This window comes from Natator depressus, chromosome 4 (assembly GCF_965152275.1).
Source record: "Natator depressus isolate rNatDep1 chromosome 4, rNatDep2.hap1, whole genome shotgun sequence".
Lineage (NCBI taxonomy): Eukaryota > Metazoa > Chordata > Testudines > Cheloniidae > Natator > Natator depressus.
In genome coordinates this window covers 136,373,612-136,389,842 of record NC_134237.1, presented here as the reverse complement: position 1 = coordinate 136,389,842, position 16,231 = coordinate 136,373,612, and the positions used below count along the sequence as shown (strand labels likewise).

The window sequence follows — 16,231 nt, the reverse complement described above, 5'->3', positions numbered from 1 at the left end:
CAGCCCTGGGGGGGGCCACCTGTAACCTAAGCCCTGCCACCCCGGGCTGAAGCCCCTGTGATTCGATCCTGGGCAGTGGGGCTTAGTCTTCGGTTTTGGCCCCAGCAAGTCTAACATCAGCCCTGGTGACCCCATTAAAATGGGGTTTGCAACCTACTTTGGGGTCCCGACCTACAGTTTGAGAACTGCTATTCTATTCCTAGCTCTGATTCATTGGGTGACCTTGGGCAAGTCCTTTAAGCTCTCTGTGTCTCAGTTACCCCCTCTGTGTAACGCAAATAAAAGCGTTCCTCCATTGTAAAGTGCTTTGAGACCTACAGATGTAAGGCCACATATAATATTAACTATTATGATATGTCTCGGCTCCCCAGAGTAGTTAGTGGGTGGTTTCTCTCCTCCAAAGTCAGTCAGGCAGCAAAGGACCAACCAGAAGCCATAGATTTGGAGCCAAGGTCCTCTCCTTTCAGGCCCTCTGGCTCCAAGCTCACTGGTCTCTTGGGGTAAGTCCACACGCATTTGGGAGCCCATAGGAGCTCCAAGCCTGGATCTATAGACTTGGCCCAGCAGGGCTTGCACTTACGCTCTAAAAATAGCTGGAAAGACAGTGCTTCGAAGTTGTGGCTTGGGCTGGCGTTCCGGTTCTGTAGCAGCTTCCAAACACTGTCTACACAGCTATTTTTAGAGCACTAGCTTGCACCCCACGAGCCCAAGTTTGTCAAGCCGGTCTGGGATACTCACTCCTGCGGTCTCCAAAGTGCTGTGTAGACGTACCCTTGGTGAGGAAGGCGGCAGGTGTCTTATATTGAGGGGCCATTTTAGAGCCATGAAGACTGCACAGCCAAATCAGGCTCACACCTTCCATGAGGTGCCCTAATTGGGAACCCTCCAGTGTTTTATTACAGGGCCTGTGTATCTGAAATGCCAGCCAAGCAGTGCCCCAGACACCTGCCAGTATGAGCAACTCCAAACTGGATGTCCTCACTTCATTTCAGAATTCCCCACGGCAGATCCCACCCCTTCCACGTGTCCCCGTTTTCTGAGGAAGAAGCAGACACTCAACGTTCAGGCAGCTCGTAAAAGGAGCTTCCTAATGAAAGGTAGCTATTTCTGACAGTCCCCCATGCTCTGTCATGCTCTCATAAAAAAAAAAATCCCCAGCGTTGCTTACTACAAAACGTGGGCCATCTTTTCAGCCTGGTGTTGGTCCCACTGGGCTCTGGTGAAGAAATCCCCCTCACGCAGACATCCTGGAGTCTCTCAACTAGCTCCACAGGGATCTAAACTTCAGACCTCGAAAGCCCCAGGGGCTCCACTAGGGGTATCTGTGGGAAATTCAACCATATTGTGACTAGATTCCTAAAGGCCATGTACTACCTTAGGCTTCCAGCGACATCCCTGCTCCCTCCCTGGAACCTCAACAGGCTGCTCCAGGCCCTTTGTGCCCCTACTATGGTCTCCTGGATGACAGCACTCAGACTAGCGTCACCTCCACCTGAAGGGCGAGGGGGCTCAGAGCCTTGGCCTGCAATTGCTCACCTCATTTTACCTAAGGGAAAAACAGCATTTCACACTTGTCCCCGCTTCTTTTCATTTTAAACAGGAGATTTCCCACCCCAATTTTTGCTGAGACCCCAAATGCAGAAGGAAACCTCAGATGTAGTTGGAAATCCAAGCGCCGGAGGATGTCTGTAGAGTCTTGAAGACCTACTTGTCATGAACAAAGGAGTGGGGAAAGCCCGATTCCTTCTTCATCCTTGAGGTTTCCTGCAAGGGGATTAAAGCACGTCTGACCATACTCCCTTGCTGTATCCATCCTGATCACCAATACCTCTGCAAGCCTCCCCGCCCTGATTCAACTTCAAGCCCATTCTGTCAGAGCCACAGCCACTTCTTGGGTAGAGAGAGGAGAGGCCTCTTTTGGATGCGCTCTAGAGCGTCAGCTGCACCTACACCAATCGCCACTGACTGGACCTGCCTTTGCCAGCAGATGAAGCATTGGCATATAGAGTGCTCCAAGACACTAATTTATTACTGCCCCTAAGATGGCTTTCCTCAAGGGAGGACTCTTCCTTCCCAGACTGCCCAACTTTCTTCTCCTGTCACTCTAGCCCATTCAGTTAGTTGGCTGTTAATTTCCCATTCTCCTCCCCGGGTGGGTGTTGCTAACCAGACCCATCATCCATACGGGGAAGCCAAGCCACAGAAAAACAAAAAATTTCTTACCTGCTAATTGGTTTTCCATGGCTTGCTGAGCCAGTGAAGACCCCCCACCCAGGCAGCCCTTTGGACTAACGGATACTGCCGGGAGCATGGTGTAGGCTAAGCAGGTTCAGTTGCCAGCTTTGGAAATCATTCACGGCGGAGCCTGGGAACAGAGAGTCTGATTTTCTGTTCATGAACACTGGAGTAAGTTGGGAGTAACTCCGCTTAAACCACTGGAACTACAATGCTATAAGTGCAGGGAGAATCAGGTTCAGAGTGTCTGAAAGGGGAGGAAGGCTTGGTGCCAGATCTCTTCCCTGGACACCAGAGGAGAGCCACCCTTCATCATCCACGCTGCTTGTCAAGCCACAGAAAACCAATCAGTGGTTCTACTGTACATAGTTCCCCACCTCCCTGTCTTCCACTCTTGCTTTCTGGATTTTTTCTTTTTTTAATTTAAAACATTCTTTTAAGCTTCATTCCAGGATCATTCTATTCTTCCCCCCAGCCAATGTTTCTAATCACTTTTATACCAGTCCTCTATTGCCCATTTTTCCTCTGCCTAGCATGACTTACAGAAGTCACTGATGGAAAAGACCTATTGGATCAGCCAGTCCATCTCCTAGCCAGTATGAGATTGCTTCCTACAGTGCTTTGTACAATCTAGTTTTAAAAGCCCAGAAGAACGGAGCAGGCACCACTTCTCTAAGGAAACTATTCCACAGCCCCATACATCTCACTGTCAGGAAGTTTCTCCATATTCAGCCTAAATCTTCCATTTCTTTATATCTTTACTGGCTGTTATCATGAGCCCCCCTAGGCATTCTTTAGACAATTTATATACATATGTAGCTCCTTTAATCTTTCCTAGTAACTCAGTCCCTCTTCTTTGTTCTTTGAATTCCTTCCAAATTATCAGTGTCTTTCTGGTAATCTGGTGTTGCCACCAAAATGTAATACAACTGAACACAAGTACAACTGATTGATTGATGGAACACACACCCCTTTGATAGCACAGGAGTTGCATGAGCCTCTGGTTCAACAACCTACTGTAGACCCATTTGATCACCAAGCTGTGCATTCGGCTGATTGTTTGGTGACATTTCCACAGCTGCATGCGATTCTTGTACTAAGCTGCTTTATGTCAAAGAAACAACACAGCTTTAGGGGCATTTCTGACCCCCAAATGGAAGCTGTTATCACAACGTAAGCGTACTGGATAGTTGACTCTGACGCAGGAAGGGTTCACAGTTTAGTACTGGGATTAGTGATGGGTTCAAACCAAAGCCCTGGGTACAAACACCTATACTTTTGGCATGTTTGGATCTGGAACCTAAGAACCATGTCCAATTATGATGCTTGCAAAAGTTATTAACAGGAATAATAATGTGCTTTTCGCTTACATAGCATTTTTCACGTTCCCAAAGCTTGACAAATTACAGATATGGGTGTATGATTACAAGTAAAGGGTTTTCAGATCATTATAAACCCCTCCAACTTATTACAATGGTTGGAGCTGGAATATTTGGGAAAAAAAATATTTTAAAATATACCTGGTTTCTCTCAATTCCTATCAATGTTCCCTGGCTTTGTCTGTCTTGTTTAGGAAAACCAGCTGATATTAATTGTACTTCACATATTACCACAGTGAACAGCAACCAGATAGCCATACTGGGTAAATAAGCTCTAACAACAGGACTCTGATTGATGAAAAAGAACAATTCTTGCTTAGCGTTCAGATCAGTTAAGCATATAGCAATCAAAATAAGAGGCAGAAAGAAGGCTTGCTTTGGCAAGTATACAGAGAACAAGATAAAAATACACCAAAATCACAGAGGCATAAAAAAATAAATCTAGGTTACTTACCAGTAACTAGAATCCTTTAAACATATTGCCTCCTCAGAGCCACACGCTTGGAAGTTGTATGCTGTGCTGCATCGATCCAACAGTCTTTAAAATAGTTAGCTTAGCTCTACATATGTGCTCAATGGGGGTAAAGACCACATCTATCTAAAGAGTCATGTCTACCCTCCCCCCTCTATTCTTGTCCAGAACACAGGAAGCAAGTGTATGTCTGTGGAGGCAATATATTTGCAGAACATCTTAGAAAAACTACATAAATCAGTGATGGAAGAGACCTGTTAAATCTGCTACTTCATCCCCTTCTTCCTCAGCCAATGCAGGATTATTGCCTAAAGTATATGCTCTAGTTTGTTTTTAAATGGCTAATTTATCTGGAGATTGGGTGGCTGAAGAAATAAATTCCTGGACCTGGTATAGTTTTCCTTTCCCAAAGTTAACATTATGCATCAGTGGATGGAGAGGGAACAGGTTCCAGGGCCAAAATCTTTAGAGATGGGTCCCTATAGTTAATCTAATTAATCCACATTGAGGCACTTAAATAAGTGGCCTGATTTTCAGGGATGCTGAGAAATGGCAGCTCCTGCTGACCTCATTTGGGAGCTGCAGGTGTTCAGCACATCTGAAAATCAGATCACTTCTTTAGACACCTAACTTCAGTCACCCAATTTGAACATTTTGACCTACATCTCCTGTCTGACTCTTAGGTGCTCATATGGCCTCCCTTACCATGGTAGCTGAGTGCATCACAGTCTTAAATGTACTTATCCACACTTTCTCTGTGAGGTAGAGAAATGCAAGCTTCCCCATTGTATGAATGGGGAACTGAGGTACAGAGAGATAAAGGCTCAGCTCCTCAAAGGCATTTAGGCTCCTAACTTCCAGAAGGTAGGAGCCTAAATACCTTTGCGAAGCTGGGCCAAAGTGACTTGTCCCAGGTCCCAGAGGAAATCTGTGGTAGAGGAAGGAAGTGATCTCAGATCCCAGGCTAGCACTCTAACCATGTAGCCATCCTTCCCGGTCACAATCTCAAGCCATTAGACCAGTATCGCCTCTGAATGAAAATCTTGTTTATTGTCAGTAGAATTTGTTCATGAAAGCTGACGAACACCATCAAGCGTGATTCTCCTCTCACTTCTACTGGTAAAAAGCAGGAGTAATTCCACTGACATCACCTGAGTGCAATAGGATAAGCAAGAACCAAATAAACCCCTTTTTATCTTTTCCCTAAGAAAACATGTTTAATTGATCCCCAGAAAAGATGACAGCCTCCTAAAGAAATGCACAGCAAGGAGGCCAGGCTGAAATTTAATTGAGGATCTTATATTCCCCACTGCATTTGAAACAGCGCTCAAAAAAAAAAAAAAAAAAAGTTACCACCTATGGCACGAGATGTGTAAATGAAAGTCACAGGACCAATAAATGAGTCAAGCAGATAGGAACTAGATTTGTAAGAATGAACAAGGCAGCTCAAACCAGTAAATGCTGCTTTTGCGATAATGGGGAAACGATTGTTTATAAAGCATTACAGAGCTTTTTGGTTAATTGCTAAAAACACAGGGCCAAATTGTGTTGTAAGTTACACCCCTGCAATCTGATTTGGTCGTATAGGTGTCACTGAGAGCAGAACCTAGCCCACTGTGGTTAGACAAAGACAAAGGGTATTTAAACTATGGGAAAACATGACCTCAAATCAACTGATTTGTCATGACCTTTCTGTACTGATTTTCCCCCCCCCCACCACTAGCTCTCCTCCTTCTGTCACTTGCACGCTGCAAACATGGAAGGGACTCACTTTAATTAATACAAGGTCTCTGCAGACCACTGGAGATAATGGCACTTGTTTTCAGGTCATTTAGTCTTAATTGGCTCACACTGGGAGGTGATTTGCTGCTAATTGACAGCAGAGATCAGTTAATGAGGTCTAAGGCCTTAGAATCCCAGGGAACAAAAATTAAGGCTCTTTCGAAATCATTTTTCGTTTAACAGATAGATGTGGAATACCTGTTTCAGAAACTTTACTCTGCTTATTAACCTAGACGCTTACCAGGTAAAATCACTGCATCTGTAAAAAGTCTCATCTCCGCACAGCAGGAGGATCTCACTCAGTTCAAAACTGCCCTAAAAGGAAGGGAGCTCCAAGTGAATTAGACTACTTTTACTCAAACTGAAAGGGCCAGGCACTATATAACAATCACACTATATAAGCAAACAAAGTAAAACCTGTCCTGCAAGATGTGTTGTTCAGATTATAATTCCAATATGATGGGCTAATTGGACTGAAATGATTTAGGATTAATAATAAATATGAATGTTATATTTATACTTACAGTACAAATATATGTGAGAGGACACAGTGCCTTGTGATGTATCATTATGACAAATGAGATCAGCCAGGGTGCCCCTTCTAACAATCCACAGATGTGACTGTTTATGAGCTAGGGCTGAGCTTTGTCAGTGGAGGGTCCCGCATCTGGAATCCACTTTTTCTGCTGGTATGAGAGCTACTCACATTCAGGAAATGGTGAAAGGCTCATATCTTCTCCCAGGCTTTAGCCTGCTCTGTGTGCACGCCTGGAGGGCTAATGTGTTTGGGGGAAAGGTGTGGGGTGGGAGGTAACTGCTTGATGAAATATTGAAGAAACTAGGACAAATTCAGCAGTTACATAAATTGTGGTGGAAGTTGTATGTAGAATGTAAGTGGTAAAGCAGAGTAACTTGGCAATCAGTAATTGTGCAAAATGAGTGTAATTTACACTCAGAGGCAGAAATTTACATGTAGGAGGAAAAACAACTAAGCCCTGGTCTACACTACAGAGTTAGGGTGCTGTAAGGTAGCTTACATCAGTCTAACTCTGTAAGTGTCTACACTAAAATGGAGCTCCCACCAATGTAACTCGCCCACTACACCAACTTAATAACTCCGCCTCCATGAGAGGCGTAGCACTTAAGTTGATGTAGTTAGGTCGACACAGTGTCACTGTAGACACTGCGTTGCTTACATCGACTGTTACTACCTTGCGGAAGCCATCCCACAATGCCCACACTTACAGTGAAATTGTTGTAAGTGCTCCTGGTTAGGATGCGCGCCAACACAAAGAGCGTACTGTGGACATGTAAAAGCAGTTGAATTACCGCAGTGGCTGTAAGTCGATGTAACTTAAGAAGACTCAATTTTGTAGTGTAGACTTGCCCTAACACAAGAGTGTCAGATAAAGATATATACTTTCAGTCCAAACAATCTCAAAACATTCGACAAACTCTGTGCTCAATCTTGCTGTCCTTACTCAGGTAACACTGGTGACTTGGCAAAAAGAAAAGGAGTACTTGTGGCACCTTAGAGACAAACCAGGTGCCACAAGTACTCCTTTTCTTTGTGCGAATACAGACTAACACAGCTGTTACTCTGAAAACTGGTGACTTCATAGGTCTGAGCATTTTATTTATAGACACCACCACAGAAACACCCACTGCTGCTGTGAAGGGCAGTAGCCTACTGGCAACTGCAGGGAAGTGAGAGGTGGGGGATGTTTTGGCCAAGATAAGAGGGCAAATCCCTAGTCTTACAAAAGTTTCCATGGGATCTTTAATGTCCAAGCAGAGCAAACAGAACACCTTAGTTTTTAAGGCCATATTTGAAAGCCCACCTTGAAAAGAAGAATGGCTGAGTCAACTCTGGAAATGTATCTACTCTACACAGATGAAGAATAGCTGAGCTGAACTTGTGCTTCTACGAAGTCTAAGAATTATAAACCTGATTGTTACAGCACTAAGCCATAAACTTAGGGATGTAAACTTGTAAGGGCTTGTCTTCACTGCTGAGTTAAGTTACAACTTGAATAATGCCATAACTCAAATCCTGCCCTGCCACAAAAACCCTTAACTGAAGTGCAATGGTGCTTTTAATGTGAGTTGACCCACCCATTGAGGTACAGGCTAAACCAGAGGTGGGAAACTACAGCCCGTGGGCCACGTCCGGCCCACGGGAATGTCCTGCCCGGCCCTTGAGCTCCCGGTTGGGGCAGCTAGCCCCCCGGCCCCTCCCCCGCAGTGCTCTGGGCGGCATGGCTGGCTACGGCCGGGCCACATGGCTGCGAGCTCCTGCCACTCTGAGCAGCATGGTAAGGGGGTGGGGGGGTTGGATAAGGGGCAGGGGGTTCCGGAAGGTAGTCAGGTGATGGGGGGTTGGATGGGGGTGGGCATCCCGGGTTGGGGGGGGGGGCCTGTCAGGGGGCGGGGTGTAGATAGGGGTTGGGGCAGTCAGGGGACAAGGAGCAGGGGGGGTTGGATAGGCATGAGAGTCCCGGAGCGGGGGCCTGTTGGGGGGGTGTGTGGATAGGGGTTGGGGCAGTCAGAGGACAGGGGCGGGTTGGATAGGGGGTGGGATCCCGGGGGGGGGCAGTTAGTGGCGGGGGACAAGGAGCGGGAGGTGGGTTGGATGGGTCGGGAGTTCAGAGGGGGGCAGTCAGGGGGCGGGAAGTGGAAGGGGGCAGATAGGGGGCAGGGGCCAGGCTGTTTGAGGGGGCAGAGCCTTCCCTACCCGGCCCTCCATACAGTTTCGCAACCCCAATGTGGCCCTCGGGCCAAAAAGTTTGCCCACCCCTGGGCTAAACTCAAGTTAGCAGAACTCATCAGCTGCTAACACAACCAATCTGTGCAGCTAATACAATCATTCTATGCAGCTCAAGTGCCATTATACAGTGGGGAAGTGAGCTTGAGTATAAATAACTCTATTTAATTTTCAGTGAAGACAGAACCTTGACTTCTACTACGAAGAGCTAAGGCCATGTCTACACGAGCAAGCTTATAGCGGCACAGCTGTACCGATGCAGCTGCGCCACTGTAAGACTGCTCGCCTAGCCGCGCTATGCCAAGAGGAGAGAGCTCTCCCATTGAAATAATAAAACTGCCTCAACGAGCAAGCAGTAGCTATGTCGGCGGGAGAAGCTCTCCCACTGACATAGCGCTGTGCATACTACCACTTATGCTGGCAAAACTTACGTCACTCAGGGGTATGTTTTTTCACACCCCTGAGTGGCATAAGTGGTAATGTAGTCATGGCCTTCGTAGAGCGTAATGCCTTGGTGGTGCAAAGGCTGGCTGCCTATGGACAGAGAGCCCTAAGTGTTAAGAATCTTTTCTTGATATCAATCTAGGTTATGTCTATTAAAGTAAAGCCATTTGCCATTTCAAACAAACCATCTCTCAAAAAAATACAAAATTAATATGAGGGAGAAGTTATTTCTTTAGAGGAGAGAAATATAAAGTGTTACCCACTGCAATTGAGACAGCACTTATGACAGCTCCCAAGTAGCCCTGGATGAACTTGGATGTTGGAGAAGGCTTTGGAAAGGAAAGAAAAAAACAAAACAATTTCAACACAGAATTCTGGTTCGGAAAATAATTTTGAATTATTATTATTATTTTTTAAATGTTTGGTTTTGTCACAGCTGCTGGGTTATACGTGGCCCTGTTAGCTAGTGGGATTGCCAAAACAACAGGAGTTACAGCCTGATGGAGTAGGTTAAAGCAGTGGTTCCCATCCAGGAGTACACATATCCCTGGGAGTACGTGGAGGTCTCCCAGAGGATACGTCAACTCATCTAGATCAATGTTTTTCAACCTAGGGGTCAGGGGATGCGTATAGGAGGGTCGCAAGGGCAGGGCTGGCGTGCAGGGTGGCAAGCAGGGCAACGCCACAGGGGGCCCTGTGAAGCTAAGTTATATGCTTCAGCCTGAGCCCCACTGGGCAGCAGGGGCTGAAGCATGTAACTTACCTTTGCGGGCCCCCTGTGGTTTTTAAGTGACGTGAAACTTAGGGTACGCAGGACAAATCAGACTCCTGAAAGAGGTAGAGTGTTCTGGAAAGGTTGAAAACCACCGAGTTAAAGGACTTGGAAAATTATTTATTTAGCACCAGAAACTTACTCTTTGTCCTGGAAATATTATACATAAATGCGATTTGGCAAAGTGGCAGAACTATTCACACACACACACACACACACATTATGAACCCAAAGCTTTCTGATTTAACTATAGCTCTTTGAAAGGTTATCTTGACCTGACAACTTCTTTTAGCTTTTAATGAGAATCTATTGCATGCAAGTCCAATGGCTTCTAATTCAGCTTCATACCTTAAGCTCTCAGACATCATGAGAAGTGATACAACAACGTAAAAGTTTGGGGAACGGGGTGCGAAAGAAAGACTAGGAGTAAGAACACTTTAGTTCTGCAACTGTATTGAGAGGAACACCCCTGAGATAGTAACAAAATGAGGGAAAGACTTGTCCCCCGCCTCCCATCAGGGGTTGTATATTTAATCGCCGAGTCTTCTTTTGTCATCAGAAAAGCCAAATATCTATCATAGTTGTTCTTTACTATGTTAAATTAAGTCACTTCTTACCAATCAAGACTATCAACTGGGGCAGCCCAATGGCAAACTGCAGTCGCGGCAGCACATTGTCTGCCATGTAGGAGAACAAGATCTGGAAGAGAAACTGACTCATCTCCCCAAATTAGTGGCTCCCATGTATACTGGAGAAGAGAGAAGCTTGGTGTCTGGAAAGAGGCCCAGAATCCCCACTTTTAAATGCTCTTGAAAATGATAGCATTAGATACAGAGGGCATGCCAATACAGCTCCTGTGCTAGCTTTATCTAACAAGTTGCCAGTGCACCTGTAAAGAGAGAGGACCCTGCAGAACTCCTCTGTGCAGTCACCCTGATTTCAAATGCTTGAAACCTGTCTGAAGGTGTCGACTGAATACTGCGGAATCACACTAGCAGATGGTTCTTATTAGCACTAACCAGCAAGTACCAGAAGGAACCAGAATCTAGAGCTGAGAGGTCCTGCCTTGGGGAATGGTTTTATGTCTGGTTGAGGTTATTTGAGTTACCAATAAAGTCAAACCCTAGGAAGGAGCTAAATTAGGATTACAGACAGCATTGCATACATTCTACCAAGCAGAATAGGAACTACACCTGCTTATATCACCTAAACCCAGACCAGCAACAGCCCTGCTATTCTGGAACAATACCCCTGGTTTCGGTACTTTGAGGATTTGAACAAAGGACAACCAGGGACTAGACTGAAAACAAACTCAGTCCATTTATTTTCTAAGACAGTTTAATAGTGAAGGCTCCATAGGAGAAAGGCCAATCCATAAACCTGCTGTGGCACCTACCCTGCAGTTTCTGTTAAAGTCCAAGATTCAGGAATTACGCTTTCAGTGTCAAAAAAGATCAGACTTACTGTAGATACTGCCTATGTAGCATCTCCTCACCTTAGTTGCATTTCGGTTTGCATAGTTGACACATGCGTTGTGGCTCTGATTCAACCACTAAAAAGGAAACAAAAGGAAATAAGAGATACAAACAACTGTTTTAAAAAAGAGAATGTATCTATGCCACTACTGCTGCCAAAAAAAAACAAAAAACAAAAAACTCCCCCCTCCCCAAACATGATACAGAAAAGTCCACTTTATCCAATTATACCTCCACTGGGTCATGGAAGCTTGGTGATATCAACGAGAAGACTGTTATATGGCTGTGAAAGTACAGGGGTAACAGAGAGGAAAAACTAAATGCAGAAATGTAGGTTATCCACTCTACACACACATTCACACGCACACAAACGACTGCCACCCCTTCGCATTTCTAAAGCTTTGCGCATACTTAGGAGAGTCCAATCCATTCCCCTTTTAAGTCAGGGGGTGTCTTTTAAATGACATCAATGGACAATGAATCTGGCCCTCTGACTACAGTACTAGCTGCAGTAAAGTTTAAAAGGGACACGGTCCGATAGTTAAGTCCCTAAATTTAGGTTTTTTAAATAAAAGTTTTATAAAATCGATTAATATGAATATTTTCATGATACTTAAGAAAACCCAGTAAAAACAGTGGGTGTGCTCAGACTTAAACGTCCTATTACAGCTATCCCAGAACCACCACCTATTATTGGTACTAGCCTAGAGGTTCCAACAGAGATCAGAGTCCCATTGTGCTAGGTGCTGTAGATACACATAGTGAGATAGTCTCCCCCACTGGTCTTCTGTTTAAGAGTGGCTGTTTGATCCCTTTAGGGGCTGCACCCAAAAGAAAGACAAATAGGCTGGTCTCTCCCACCTGTCTGGGGGGGACGGGGGAGCGAATCTCTCCTTGGTATCCTCCACTGTCACCATTTTGTTATATTGCATCCCACTCCTGGCCCTACAGTTGACATCCCAGTGTCTCTGACCCTCTCCTTTTCACCCGCATTAAATTCACACAGACATGGACGCACACTAAAACTAGAAAATAAAAACACACCCTAAATTAAAACAGTAAAATTGTGATAAAATCTGATCTAAAGCTGGAAAGATCAAACCTTTTAAAAATTCTTTGCATAAATGATAGCGTCATTGAAGGGTTACAGAACATGGCAATTTTAACATTAAACATTCTTCTTCCTGCTCTGTTCCATGACATCTCTTATAGAAAGTTGCAGGATATTATAGGCCCTAGCAGCCAACCTTTTAGACACTCATTAAACTCAGTGGTTCTCAAACTGGGGGTTCATGGGAGGCTGGGGATCATGAATCTACTGTACCATTTAGGGGATATGGACTGGATGATCTAATTGGTATGTCCATCTCTGACTTCTAGGATAAGATTTACTCCAATGGAAGTGTGCCAGCAACAGTACTGGCAACTGGAGAAGAGTAACGCCGTGCTTTTGAACTGAAGTGCTTTATCCACAGCAGTTGTGAATTAAAAGAACTATGGTTCCCCACCCCACTCCCCAAGCAGGTGCCACACATAATGTGCTTCAATGTAAGAGTAGGATACTACTGGTTCTTCTCCAGCTAATGGCCAGAACCTGAGAGGAGAGAAAGAAGAAAGGGGAGAGAGACAGTCACCAAGCGGTTAAATGTGGGGAAGGCATAGGCACAGAAGGACCAATTGGGAAAAAGCGATAGTGATGGCCCACAAGCATGTTCTTCCTATTGATCTCAGGACTTTCACATAAAGGAATACATGGGGCCACCAAAATTTGCCTTTTATGCTAAAAAAAAATATATGATCTATGAGAATTTTGTTTGGCAATAGGTGCTTGGAATTTGTCCTGGTTTCCAAGTGAGTCTTTATAAAGCTCCACTAATCAAACTCCACTGAAGTGGTCCATCGAGCAGAGCTAGAGAAACTTCTGTAACAGACCCTCAACCAGGTGGAATTGGGTTTCATTGAGAACCCAATACTCACCCCTGCTTGATCACCATCCCACAACTCCACCCCAGTTACAGACCAGAATCTCAGCTCAGAAATAGAAAACTGGGACAAGTTTTGCCCCACTCCCTTCCTACCTTAAGCAGTCTTTAGAGTGGGGATGGATCAGTGCCCTGTTATCCACTCTCTGGCTCTGCTGTCTTCTGGGGTGGCTGGCTGATACACTTCTGGACTCTTCAGGGGGTGGCTGGATGGCCCACTCCCCCTGTCTGCAGAGTTCAGAGGGGGTGGCAATGGTAGTAGGGCCACTCCCCCCACATGCAGGAAAGATCGACTGGAGGGAGGGCATTCTGAACATTCCCTCAATTCAGCAAAAATGGGACTCCAAAGGCTCAGAGGGTCCCACTCATGCTGCTCCAATGACTGCTTACCTCAGTCTGGGGCCTGACATGCCCTGGACTGCAACATGCGTACTCAAGGTGCTGTGGTTAAAGTATGTCAGTGCAGGCGCACGGGGCTGCTCTTCTCCAGCTGCTGGTCAGAACCTGAGAAATGATACTGAAAGGAGAGAAGAAGGGAAAGAAACAGAAAGGAGTCAGAAAAGGAGAAAAGGAGGGGGAAAAGAGAACTGGAAAGATGGAGGGCAATGGGGATAGAGGAAGAAGGGAAAGAGGGAACACGGATGGAGGAGCAAAAACGTTCTCTCCCTGGGAAGTCTGGTGACCCCCATATTTTTTGCACCACAAATTAAGTTGGCATCTGAAGTTTGAGAGAAGCACTCCCAAAATGAACCTCTCCTGTTAACATTGTGATCTGAGGCAACTTGGTCTGACAGTGGGTCCAGCAGGCCGTCAGGACCAGAAAAAGTTTGAGAACCACTGAAGCAGCCTCCCAACCATGCTCCGAGTTAGTCAAGTTGAAGGCTATGTTCCTTTTCTTTGCTGTGGGGCTGGGTTTGCATCTGATCACAGTTTGTCAAGCAGTTAGAATCCTACTTTTTGCATGTCGAATTCTACCTCTACATAAGCACATGTAACTCCCAGTGAACTCAATGCTGTTCTACTATTGGTCTGGGACTTGAAATTTGTATATTCTGTTAATGAATTTATCTTGGATTATGCTCTTGTGGGTTGTTGACTTTTTTTTTTAGAATACTCTTTCCAGTTCCAAATAAGGATTCTGACACCCTTATTTACACTGAGTAAATGTATTCTTCTGAGCGTATGCGCAGTGTGCCTCAGGTGGCACGCAACCAGGATTCATCACTGAATTTGGTCCACTGGTTGGATCATTAGCTTCCCCAGCCCGGGCCGGGTACTGATGGGGAGTGCGACGTGAGCGCTGATCCATGGCCCCCAGTAACTGCATTGTAGTCCCTTTGATTTCAGTGAGACTTATTGCACAGTAAGGTACTACTCACAGTGTGTACGAATCTGGTCCTTGAAGAATTTCACAAAACATGTCTCATGTGCTCTTCATGTGTCAGTATAATAATGCCAGCATCTGTAATTTTCACTCCATGCATCTGAAGAAGTGGGTTTTTTACCCACGAAAGCTTATGCCCAAATAAATCTGATAGTCTTTAAGGTGCCACTGTACTCCTTGCTGTTTTTACAATTAAACAGATTTTGTGTTGTGCTCGTAGCTGGAGTCCTAGTTAAGAATAGACCCTTCAGTTTACCCCTTCAACTTTCTCTAAGTACAGAACACAAGGTTCACCTTTCACTGTGAACAGGGACTCTTTAGGGTCTTATCCTGCTACCCTTAATCACATGAGTAGTCTTTACACATGCCAGGAGTCTCATTGACATCAGTGGGGCTATGCACATGAGTAAGAGTAGCATAATCAAGTGTCTGATCCTGCACCACTGAAATCAAAGGGAGTTTTGTCACTGACTTCATGAGTTCTTAGGCATCATGACAGTGGGAGAAGTGAAAAACTCTAGACATTTCCAGCCACACTGCCTCTTAAAGTTGTATACTGCACAAGATGCAGCTTCATCGTTTGAACTATGTGGCCATAACTTACCTTGTTGAATTTAAACACAGCCACAAGCTACTAGGATACGCTTATGTTTTCTGTTGACTGCACATACCCTTTCCAAAGTCCTAGATAGTTTGCATTATGCCTTGATCTTCCATGGCTGGCATGACATTTTATAGCACTATTTACTTTGAAGGCAATAAACAAAGATTTTTAAGAACAGCTTGAATAAGTCTTTTTATTTCAATTATTCAGAATTGCTTATTTGGGATAACCTTTACTATGGCTCAAATTCACACACACACACACACACCCTCTTAAATAGCTTTGTACAAAGAAACTACATGGGGGTAACCGCAGAAACTTTAGCCAAGCCCCCACTCCCTCTCCCAAACCCGACTCAGCACGCAGAACTGGCATGGAGCCCAGCTATCAGCAAATGTGGAGTCTTCTGCATGTAAGTTCCGCTACCTGGGGGACCTTCTGAAGCCTCAGAGCCCTGCGGATGAATTTCACTAAGAGAATATGCAGTGTAGTTGTGTCGGTCCCAGGGCATTAGAGAGACAAGGTGGGTGAGGGAATATCTTTTATTGGACCAACTTCTGTTGGTGAGAGAGACAAGCTTTTGATCTACACAGCTCTTTTTTCTAAGAGCTCCGTGGAGTTTGAAAGCTTGTCCCTCTCACTAACAGAAGTGGGTCCAAAAAAAGATATGACCTCACCCCCCCTTGTTTCTCTGACAGAATATGTCCTTTTCAAGGTATGTAAAGGCTGGAACCTAAACTACTTGACAGAATGTCTTCAAAACAGCAGAGGTGTGAGCGTCAAGGGCCTAATTCTCCATGGCTTTGCACCTCGTGTCATCATTTACACTTGAGCAAAGTGGGTGTATAGTAATACAATTTGGATTTAGCACCATTTTACACCTTCTTTACACAGGTGTACATGATAACACAATGTGCAAGGCAGTGGAGAATCAGCCC

At 45.1% G+C, this 16,231-nt stretch overlaps 1 protein-coding gene across 2 annotated transcripts in view; it reads right to left on the bottom strand.

The window, feature by feature from the left end:
- SFXN5 (sideroflexin 5) overlaps positions 1 to 16,231 on the bottom strand; it is a 168,437-nt gene that overhangs the window by 96,671 nt on the left and 55,535 nt on the right. For both annotated transcript variants that reach the window (XM_074951956.1, XM_074951957.1), the window contains 2 exons: positions 11,344 to 11,400; positions 9,340 to 9,405 (listed from right to left, as the gene is read on the bottom strand). In XM_074951956.1, the coding sequence (XP_074808057.1) occupies positions 9,340 to 9,405; positions 11,344 to 11,400 (123 nt within the window). The remainder of the gene's footprint in view (positions 1 to 9,339; positions 9,406 to 11,343; positions 11,401 to 16,231) is intronic.